The following is an 11,418-nucleotide window of genomic DNA, read 5'->3' on the forward strand; positions in this document are numbered from 1 at the left end:
TCACACAGGTCTAAAGATTTGGCACACTCATTACTATCACAATTTTAGACTACTACATAAAGTGAATTGATCTTTGCTTGTTTCTACGAGAACGTATTCAAGAACAACCAAACTGCCTGACTACAATGTTGTTTTAAGACGAAGCCACGTTTCATCCTGATGGTAATTTGTTGGCAACCCCGTAAAAAAGGTACTTTCTATTATTAGTTATTTAACCGATTAGGTATTCACAATTCACCGTTGTTGTACTGTCATTGGTTCCTTTTTACTATTAAACCCTGACTTGCAGTCCGTTCTCTCAGTTTACTGCAAACTGAAATTGAAGACGCTTTGGTCGAACAACCATTAGAAACAATACGGACTATGGTCTTTCAGCAAGACAGTGCTCGAATGGTGTTCTTGATCGACGCTGTTCAGTCCATTGAATAAAAAGAGAGAGCGTCCGAGATTCCCAGATTTCACGCCAGTGGACTTCTTTTGTTGACAGGTGAATGTCAGAGTTAATGAAACCACGGAAAAACCCAGGAGAGTCGACTCTCTCAGTTTCTCGTTACCGTCCGGTAGAGGCATGGCAGAAGCATTGCAGAAGCTAGTGCTTCTAGCGGCCTCTAGTTTTCTTACGGAACATAAGGGTAGTAGTTTATCAATCTTAATGTCCCCCGTCTTCCCTTACGAAATAAAGGGGCGCCTCTGTCGCGTTTCAAAAATTGGTTGGCATAGGCCAAAGCATTAAGTCGACTATCCTGGTTTGATCCATAACGAAACCGATCCACTTTCCTTAAAATGATTAAAACCAAGTATACTAGGCCCGTTTGGTGAAATTACAGCAGCAACTTTGGCCAATCTCATGCACAGACTAGAACTGTGTCACACGTTAACGGATTACATTGTGAACAATTACATTAGTCATTAACATGTAGCACAATAATAACTTGCTTTACAATGAGCAAGCATTTCATAAACAATAGGCTACCGTTGCAATTGTTTTCGATTACAGGCATCTATTGCATTGCAAACCTTTCACTTTATCATTCTTCCAACAACAAACAGTAGGAAAAATACTATTTTTAGGAGAATAAAACTCTACCATGGAAGTGGTACCTAAACCATGCCTTTATATGCTATATGTGCCACTACTAACTTGGTAACGTTGAAACAAATGTAAACACTTTCAGGACAAAAGTAACACATTATTTTAAATTATGAATGGTCATCTCAGTTTAACATCCGAAGATGAAGTATTACGTTGAAGAGAGAAAATACATTTTCGACTATTTAACGGCCAGGTATTATTTTTATTTAGCTTTAACGATTTAATTTTAAAAATTTGATTTTAAACTAATTTCAATAAGGAATTTATTTCGTATATGTGTACAACACTCTGATGATCGATACGTAGTGAGTACTCTTAACAATATTGTAGGGTTTGGTTTGATTTAGAGGTTTCTTTTCAAAATTGGGTTTTAAATAGTAAAAAATTAACCTCGAAAGATAATACTCGTAGCTCATATACGCGGGAGGAATACGACGTTTAACAATATTTTTTAGGAAAAGGGTGAATTTGCAAGAAAGTTCATTCCTAATACAACTGAGGCTTGTCGAAGATTAAGTGTGAGGCAGTATGCCAATCTCTCAGACAAAGTGAATATGAAAATTACCAAATGAAAGCTCCATTTTTACCTCTCCGAGCGTCGTATGTCACGGAGGGGTTCTGCTGTCGACATTTATGTCTTTTGTTACACTCCAGGGGACCGCGTTCCAGTTTCCAAATAGGAGCAAAAGTTTTCGATAATTTCCGAACCGCTCTCACAGATTGCAGAAATTTTGAAAATTATATTTTACTACGTTAGGTATTCCAATACGCAACTTTACTGGTCACTATTCTTTCACCAGCCTAGTCTGTCGTCTATTACAAATAGATGCCAATCTTATTGGGTTCTAACGCCACCATCTCCTGGTATTTGTCTATCCCACGTCAGTAATCTGTAACATTGGCTTCTACTCGAATATCATACGAGAAACGTTTAGCCTTCCAATGGCGGAGCTTAACGCAATTACGCTGTTCCTACCCTAGTTGTGATTCGGAACCTCTATATCTAATACGAACAAAAATGAGCAACCATGCTTAGAAAATTGAAGCCTTGATAATATCGTGTAAATACCAACCTAGTTGTAAATAGAGCATGTTATAATGCGTGGATAATCCATAATTGTAATTTTAACGGCAGTAGCTTATCATTAAATGGTAGTGAAATATGAATATCCAGGGAGAAAATCGCGTATTAATATTCCACATGACTCGGAGATGTAATTTTTGGGTTTTCCAATTTGTGTGGAAGTAATCAAGTGTAATCAAAAATTTACTTAGATTTTGCACATTTCGCAATTTCCTCTTTCTGTTGGCAAAATTTTGAAGAAGGGATTTTTGAAACTTGAAACGAGCTACGCGCCAATTTTCTTCGATTATGAGGAAGCCATCACTATTTCTAATCCAGTCATAAAAGAAACCACAAGTCTACAGCTCCTACAGATGGACTGGAAAGTAAGACAATATTTATTTAACATTCTGCGGCACTCTACATAAATTTATAATGCTTGCGAGTCACTGTAAAATCTTAACGCGTTGTAGCAAGAGTTATTAGTTACTGACAGAAGTAGCAAGTTGGGAAACCAAAATAAACCTCTCCGAGTCGAGACGAATTTACTTTCCAAACACAGGTCCACCATGGACGAACTAATACTGAAGGACGGATGGCAGATGGAGAAAGTTGAAAAATACTTGTTGATTCGCCTTCTAGCGGCAGATAGTAGCAAACCGGATAGTGGGGGAATCAACGTTCTAACGAGGGAAGCATCTAACGTCTTATTTTGTCTAGATGGCGCTAGCGTTTTCCGGGATTTGACTCCGCATTTTCATAACCCCCTCCATTTTGGAGCTGTAAGCTTTACATTGGTTGTTTTGTCGCTTAGTAATGGGGGCAGTAATGGGCTGCCATTGGTTTTTCAGTATTACTTCGTCCATGGGTCCACCAGCCAATGAGAAAACCGGAAATACGTAGCTCAAATTGGCGGGATATCGCGAAGACCATTTGTAAAGGATTAATCGTTTAACATTTCCCTGTGTATTCTCATAAGTCTAATGAGGACCTAATATCTATCACTTAAGTGTGTATTTAACTTTCGGCTCACTCTGAACCGTTAACATCTCTTTTAAGAGGACACGAAACAAGTTCACTTCTAGTTTAATTCTAGGGTATCTTGTTTCATAGGCTCAATCGCTTCAACACTTACATAGAGACGAAGTATTGAAATCCTTATTATGTAGTGAAATCAAAAGTTGCGTTTACACTATATATAAATGTAGTAAAGCTGAATTAAAAAGTAAACACCAAATTTGAAATGTTAATATCAAAAGATGTTCTTGGAATATTGAGATGAAACAGAGCTTTATAGCTACACAACTACTAAAAGAATCGTAATGCCGAAAATTATTCAAAATATTTCCATTTAATATTCTGCAAAAAGGAAATGTTATCGTTTTGTAAGAGATCTTATCATCCTACTCGCTTTATATTAACTTTGATATGCGTGTAGTGTTTCGATTCAGATGCAATCTTCATTACTCGTTCTATATAAACTCTCACTTGTGTCACTTCAAAGAAATAAGTTTATCTTAAATAATTAATTAAATATAAATGATATTAATTATTTTAATCGCCAGTAAATAACTTTAAAAATAGTTAAATCGTTTAAAATAAAGTTGTTCCTATTATCTTTCGAAACTTTCCTAATATTGACGTTTAAAGTGAAGGGTACCCCTCTTGCCCACTTTTTTCAAATTTTGGGGTATATATACGATTCGTTTCCATTATAATAATAGATAAAAACGCATTCGCGTGAACCGATGGTGGAAGCCCTGCCATTGGGAGGCTAGACGTTTCTCGTAACCCTAGCCGATCGCCGCGTATATCTTGAAACCAATAATAGATAAAAACGCATTCGCGTGAACCGATGGTGGAAGCCCTGCCATTGGGAGGCTAGACGTTTCTCGTAAACAGTCGATCGCCGCGTATATCTTGAAACCAAACGACGACGAAGGAAAAGAAGCCAGGATGGACTGACTGGCGTCCATGTGGAATGGACAAAGACCTGAAGATGGTGGTGCATAGAAGATGGTGGTGCATAGAAGCTGGTGTCAATGTGGAATTGACGAAGAACAGAAGATGGTGGTGCTAGGAAGCCAGCAAGTACAGACTAGTGTCCATGTGGGATGGACAAAGAACAGAAGGTGGTGGTGCATAGAAGCTGGAGTCAAGGTGAAATTGACGAAGAACAGAAGTTGGTGGTGCTTGGAAGCAAGCACGTACAGACTAGTGTCCATGTGGGATGGACAAAGACTAGCAGATTGTGGTCCTTAGAAGCCAGTTAGTAAAGACTGGTGTTGGTAGATGAATGACCAAATTTCCGTGAACCGCGAACGCGTTCCGGAAATCGGGTATTTGTTTGCTCCGATTTGTAAACTGCGAACGCGGTCACGTGGGGTCTGACAGACAGACAGACAGACACACAGACACACAGACAGACACGGCCGGTGTAATACCTCTCCGTGACATACGTCACTCGGAGAGGTAAAAAGGGGGAAGTAGGTATGCGTTGCCGTTTGGCGAGGCGTCACTTGACACTTAACCGAATTTTTCGCGCCTGTGAATATCGGCGGTTTTGGCGCGAAACCGCGGCTGAATACATGGAACTAGTTTTTTTCCAGGGTTCGTCGGCTTTAATTTTTATCAGAGTAGAACTGTCGGATTTGCCCTTAAAATTTGTCTGACTTTTTTATCACTTGTTTCACGATGAATTAAATTGCACTGAACAAAGCTATCCATCTTAAAATATAAAGAAATCTAGAATAATATCTACACGAACATGAAAAAACAACTTCAGCGCGGGCGGCGGCCAGGAGGATTTTTTGTATATGTTCGTAGTTCGGTATATCACGGTATGGTGTCGCACAGTCAAATATTTCTCTAGTTCCTTGCCTCTCGCTTATTGGCTCATTTGCATATGTTGTGGCGCGAAGTGGTTTTTCAGGAGAGTGGGACGACTTGCGCTAGCTAAAGGTACGCATACCTACTTCCCCCTATTTACTTCTGATACTGAGTAACTATGAACAATGTTTTATATTGTGGCCAGGAGCCGTGCAACCTTTGCTCATTGGAAAGCACACAGAATTGCAAAATTATTTTTCAACCCTTTCTATTTCTTATTGACGCCAAAGTTTCTAATTTAATTTAAAGATCTACTTCGGACTAGATATTATCCCATTTTAATTGAATGACCGTATAAAATAATGAATACCATTTGCACATTATCATAATATATAATAGGGTTGTAAATTTTCCGGAAAAATAAAACGCGGAAAATTTTCCGCTAATCGGAAAAATATAAAACTAGCAATTAAGTGAGCTTTTAGTCAATTTATCAAACTTTTATAGATTTTAAAGACGATCATTATCCTTTATGCCTGATAACTTTTAGTTTCACTTGGGTCTCTTAACCAGTCCTGGAAATAAGGTTAATTTTTAAGCTAGTCCTTGGGACCAGTGACCCCCTAGTGTCCGAAATATTAAACTGGTCTCCGGACTGGTCCCAGCCTTTGTTCTCCTATAGATTTACAATTAATAATGTGGTCCCGAGGACCAGTAAACCCCACTTTTTGAATTAAAAAACTAGTCCAAGCAATTAATAAACTGGTTTTGGACCAGAGGAAGTGTGCTATTTCCCAGGTATCTTCCCTTTCAACCGAATTCCCAATGGACCGAAATCCCATTCGACCGAATATCCCGCAATGATTTTAGGTTTCCAGCCCAATGGCTATATTCCCGATGGACCGAAATCCCAATCGTCCGAATATGCCCCTATAAAATACATGAATATAACTTGAAACACTGTAGCCGTCAGCGATTCGGTGGTGTAGTCACTGTAGTGGATACGATGTTGGACTGCGAAGCGATAGGTTGTTGGTTCGAATCTCCGAAATGTATGTTAATAATATTAAAAGTAAATGTTTCGTGATACTAATTAAAACGCTCACTTTCATTCCTTTCAAGGCAAGAGATATATAGAATTAATAAACAAATTGTGCTTAAAATGAAGTACAGTCTTAATGGTAGTTCCATCAATGTCTTTAAGTTTTAAGTTAAAATTTTAATATTTTGGTTTCGGGTGGGTTAGGTTAGGTTAGGTTAGCTTAGCTTAGGTAAGGTAAGGTAAGGTTAGGTTAGGTTAGTTTAGGTTTGGTTTGGTTCCAATAATTCGCTGACACCTTTTCCAAAATATGCTCCATTTAATTAGCTACCACCTTTTCCAAAATATTCTCCCTTTAAATAGCTACCACCTTTTCCAAAACATTCTCCTATTAATTAGCTGCCACCTTTTCCAAAAGATTTTCCTATTAATTAGCTGCCACCTTTTCCAAAATATTCTCCTATTAATTAGCTGCAACCCTTTCCAAAACATTCTCCTACTAATTAGCTGCCACATTTTCCAAAATATTCTCCGTTTAATTAGCTACCACCTTTTCCAAAATATTCTCCTTTTAATTAGCTACCACCTTTTCAAAAAGATTTTCCTATTAATTAGCTGCCACCTTTTGCGAAATATTCTCCTATTAATTAGCTGCAACCTTTTCCAAAACATTCTCCTACTAATTAGTTGCCACCTTTTCCAAAATATTCTCCAATTAATTATCTGACATCTTTTCCAAAATATTTCTATTATTGCTAATAAATTGTTCGTGGTAAGAGGCGGGCTTGCTTTTAATACTCATATAAATAATCTTTTTACCCCTAAACAAGGTTGGGTTGGGTTAGGTTAGGTTAGGTTAGGTTACGTTTGGTTAGGTTAGGTTAGGTTAGGTTAGGCTAGGGTAGGTGAGGTTCGCCGTAATTAAAACGTAGTTAAAATAAGTGCAGTAATACATTTTCAACTCACATTTTTTTAACAATAATAAGTTGTGAAATTAAAAATATGTTTAATGCAAAACCACACAGTATGTCTTCTTCCAGTTCAATAGAATTTCGGTCCAATGGGACTATAATAAAATCGCACCTTTTGGCTACGTTCGGTCGAATGGGACACCACAAAAAAGCCGTTCTGTCGAATGTGAATTCGGTTCAATGGGACCAAAGCATTTCCCAGACTGCTTTTAACGGTTAGGTCTCTGACTCTCTAAGAGCAAACAGTAACCCTATGCATGCAAGCGATAGCCAATGAGTGAGCTTTTGCTATAGAGAATAGGGGTTACTAGACTCTGTGCCCTTGGACAATTTTTTCCACTCCGAATTCACCGAAAACAAATTAATGAATGTTTTGAAAAGAAAGGCAATTGAAAATTTTTTAAATATTTAACTTTTTAATTGAGAAACCGGTAGCGGAAAAATACGGAAAATTTTCCGGAAAAATATAGCTCGGTCATTTTCCGGAAAATTTTCCGACTTACAACCCTAATATATAATAATATAATATAATTATGTTCCCGAAATGGCCCTTACACGTTAGGATTCTCTGTGAAGCAACAGCCAGACGCGGAGAGTATCCCTATTGGACGAATCCGTCAATTGGTAATACCAAGAAGTTATATCAGTATCTCAGAGAGAAGATATAAGATGCCTTTGTATTCGCGCGCCATAGTCGCAGTCCCCCTTTCAAAATACAAGGGGGGACGTAAAAGGAGGCGCCGGGCTATTTCGCTCTCGTCAGTCGGAAATTTTCCTCACTCGCGTCGTCGCGCTGACGTGAGTTTTCAAGAACCAATGAGATGCTGGTTGTAATTTAGAGACGGGGATTGACTGCGGACCTACGTTAGGACTGGAGATAAAGCTGGAAACGGAGCCTCGGGGATGAACTAGGCCCATGCATGTCAAATTTTATGTGGGGAAATATCCAGTTTGTTAGAAAAAATATTTTCACCATAGATGGCGCTTACTTTTCCGTTGTGACAGGGGTCTTCCTTAAATTATCGTTGATATTTTAGGGGTCAGTCATAAAATTTTTATGATAGAGAAAAGTTTCATCCTAAAATTAACGTAAATGTTTTTGGGGCTATTCACTTTTTACTGAATCTTTCGGTTAGATGGTATTGATGACAACAAAATAAATTATTTCAATTAAAAAATTCAGTAAGAGTTATAAAAACGTATACTTACAATCCGCGACCTTGGCCCAAATACTTAAGCAGTCGACAGGGTCACGGGGTTGAACTTTGTTTATTTTTCGGTCGTATCAGCACCCCAAACGGGAAAACACGGCGAACTAAATTAGTTAAAAAAATATTCTCGCTTCGCCACACGCATGGGCCTAGTTCATCTCGGAGGCTCCGCTGGAAATCTGGCGAATTTATATCTTCTCTCTGAGATACTGATATAACTTCTTGGTAATACCATAAGAAAATAATATATAGCTCCCTATACTGTATATTATTTTCTTATGGTAATACTCTTCTAATAGTTATAATCCGCAGTGCTTCGCGAAGAAATGTTATGCTCATGGGCCATTATGGAACCTTAAATCCGTGTATCTATTGTATATGGAAAAGAGGTTCTACTTCGACTTTCGAATAAAAATTTTACATTCTAGCCTGGATTTTCCTTTAAACAGGCAGGTATTCTTCTCGTGTGCGCAGTTGCATTGCTCTGTCTCTTGCTGTGGAAGATCAAGGACAAGATTGTCCTGAAAGCGAGGACAACATTTCATATTTCGGATATGATTTTCTTGCTTCTGGAAGTGGTTTCGACTTTTTTCTTAAAATGTAATTGAAAGTATCTGAAAACGAATGTAATTATCTTAATGTTGTAGCACTGATTAGAATGACAATACTTCATTCCAGCTTTCAGCAGACTCTCTAAGAACTTTTTGTGGAAATTTTTGGCCGGTTCTTGGCTACTTGGAGCTCTTATTTTGACATTCGAACTGTCTGGATATATGAAAACAAATTTCACTGTTAAAGAGTACTTGGTTGTTGACAGCTTAAATGATGTTTTAAACATGAGAATTAAAAGGATATATCTGAAATTTTATGAATGCTACTCCGAGTTAACGTTTTTTTGTGACCTGGGGCAACCAGTGAGATAAAAGAAAAGATTAATAATTATAGAAGTTTTGTGATTTAATGGTTTTTAATTCCAGCCCACAAAAGCCTACAAATATTTCGATCCAAAAGGTACAATTTGCAAGTCCTGGGAAAATTCAGAGAATGAATTTGAAGGGTTTGAATGCGAATACGATCCGGCCATCGAGAAAAAGGCTTGGTTCAGCTTAACTACGACGAGTGAACTTCATCATATGATGGAGAATGAATACCGGTGCAAGGACAAACCCAAGTTTCATTTTTACGTTGGAGCCCACAGTAGAGAATATTATTTCCTTTACATCAAGTCCTTCCGTGTAAGGCAGGATATAAAAGAAATACTCATCATGTCGTAAGTGCTTAGCTCGTGGATTAACTTATATTTTGGGTGGGTACTCGGATTGTCGCACCGCTTGAGAAGTATCAGAACAAACCCTTCTGCGTAGAACTTGTCAGTTCTCTCCCTACTTACTTGTGGACTTCTCCATCAAAACTTGCTGAGGTTAACGGTAATAGTAAGCGTAAGCTATTTAAAGTCATTGGCGTGAGAGGATAATGTAAATACGATGTATGTATATTGTCGGAAAGAAATACTTTAATTTTCCTGTTTAGAATTACAAATTCCATGCAGATGACAACAGTTCTTTATACATTCGTAATGCTAACAAAGTAGAACCTTTTTAAAAGTTTAAGCTAAAATAATGGCTGGTTTTCATTGCTTTGTTAAAGGAAGAACGAACCTGTCAGACAACCATTTTTGATCGATTTATATTACTAAAATAAGATGAAAATCGTTAAAAAAAACTTACCTTTATGCTTTTAGGTAATTTTATTTCACGAAAGCTGACTCTCTAAGCCTTCAAGTTTCTATTAGTTAGAGCCGCTTTATTTTTTAAGAAATCGAAAACTCGCTACAATTTTACAAATTTTAAGAAAATAATAAGTTATTATAAATTATGTGAAATTAACAGAAAGCGTTAGGTAAAGTTTGTCAACGATTTAGGTGTTATTTTATCTATATAACTCGATTAAAAAATAGTTGTCTGAATGTCTGACCATTTCGTGTTCTCCCTTTAAGACAGAATATCCGGTGTAAGGATCGAAAGACGTTAAATGTGGCTCCAAGCAAAGTACTTTGTTGGACTGATAACTATGAACCACTATCTAGCCTTTTGGATGTATACCGGATTGTCTGTCTTAACCATATATAAAGTAGACGTTTCTGCGCCCCCCCCCTTTTGAAAAGGGTCCATTATAAAAGCCAAAAATATGTGTTTAATTTCTTTATTATTCCTAGAGTTATGAATATCATGGAGCACAGAATTATGCATTATAAATCAATACCAAAGCAAATTATTTATGAGATGTCACAATGGAGACGACCTCCCGAGGAAATATCACCTTTGACAGTAAAAGTTGTCAGTGGATCATTTTTCTTGTGGCTAATTGGTCTCGCTATTTCAACCTTCGTATTCATCGCAGAAATTTTTTGAAAAGTATTATTAGGGTCGAACAAATCAAATGGATGATGGAAACGAACGGTTTATATCATATTATCTAGCTGATAATAAAGCTAGATTACCGACTGCTGGTAATTAAGATAGATTACCGTCGGCTGGCAGTTAAGCTAGATTACCGTCGGCTGGCAGTTAAGCTAGATTACCGACTGCTGGTAATAAAGCTAGATTACCGACTGCTGGTAATAAAGCTAGATTACCGACTGCTGGTAATAAAGCTAGACTACCGACTGCTGTTAATAAAGCTAGACTACCGACTATTGGTAATTAAGCTAGATTACCGATAGCTGGTAGTTAAGCTAGACTACCCACTGCTGGTAAATAAGCTAGATTACCGACTGCTGGTAATTAAGCATGTCGAAGAATCGTTCGTTAGACGGGCACATGTTTGCATTAATGCTAATGGTGGGCATTTTGAACAATACCTCTAAAACTGCTAGTAACTTTGTACATGTACGAATAAATGATACATTAACTGGAAACTCTTCTATGTTTGTCACTTTGATTCAACTTTTATTGACCAGTCCTTGCACACTTCTACCTTCGAAAATACGCTTCTGCTAGAAAATGGTTCATTAGAATTCTAAGATGGGAGGGTATTGGAATTGTCTAAACAAGATGAGCAAGCTGATATGTCTTACTCCATATTTGTGACATTTTTCACGGTTTCGGGGTCAACGAAGCGTTGTAGACCCCATGTTCTTTGACACTTTTCACTCAGTTTGACCCAAAGAACACACCCTTTAATTGATGACATGCTTGTCAAAAACACCTTGA

The 11,418-nt window shown here is 37.6% G+C and overlaps 2 protein-coding genes and 1 long non-coding RNA gene across 4 annotated transcripts; all 3 read left to right on the top strand.

The window, feature by feature from the left end:
- The first annotated feature begins 268 nt into the window (after positions 1–268).
- Positions 269–8,165, top strand: LOC149712078 (uncharacterized). Of its 2 annotated transcripts, XM_089856017.1 has the most exons (7): positions 269–487; positions 998–1,144; positions 1,220–1,286; positions 1,353–1,398; positions 1,549–1,641; positions 2,369–2,542; positions 7,558–8,165. In XM_089856017.1, the coding sequence occupies exons 3-7, from the start codon at positions 1,234–1,236 to the stop codon at positions 7,567–7,569; spliced, it is 378 nt and encodes a 125-aa protein (XP_089712143.1). In that variant the 5' UTR covers positions 269–487; positions 998–1,144; positions 1,220–1,233; the 3' UTR covers positions 7,570–8,165. The 2 variants fall into 2 exon arrangements, with proteins under 2 accessions (XP_089712143.1, XP_089712144.1); XM_089856018.1 differs by having other exon boundaries at positions 998–1,286.
- Positions 2,670–3,190, top strand: LOC149712079 (uncharacterized). The gene is made up of 2 exons (XR_016375704.1): positions 2,670–2,938; positions 3,008–3,190. It is a non-coding gene; the product is annotated as an uncharacterized LOC149712079 (long non-coding RNA).
- Positions 8,166–8,504: 339 nt separating the features above from the next.
- LOC149712080 (uncharacterized) lies at positions 8,505–10,617 on the top strand. The gene is made up of 5 exons (XM_089860788.1): positions 8,505–8,595; positions 8,656–8,806; positions 8,885–9,120; positions 9,184–9,476; positions 10,422–10,617. The coding sequence occupies exons 2-5, from the start codon at positions 8,761–8,763 to the stop codon at positions 10,615–10,617; spliced, it is 771 nt and encodes a 256-aa protein (XP_089716914.1). The 5' UTR covers positions 8,505–8,595; positions 8,656–8,760.
- Positions 10,618–11,418: the final 801 nt, after the last annotated feature.

This window comes from Phalangium opilio, unplaced genomic scaffold (genome assembly GCF_054372755.1).
Source record: "Phalangium opilio isolate 3A_F unplaced genomic scaffold, DU_Popi_V2 ptg000011l_1, whole genome shotgun sequence".
Lineage (NCBI taxonomy): Eukaryota > Metazoa > Arthropoda > Arachnida > Opiliones > Phalangiidae > Phalangium > Phalangium opilio.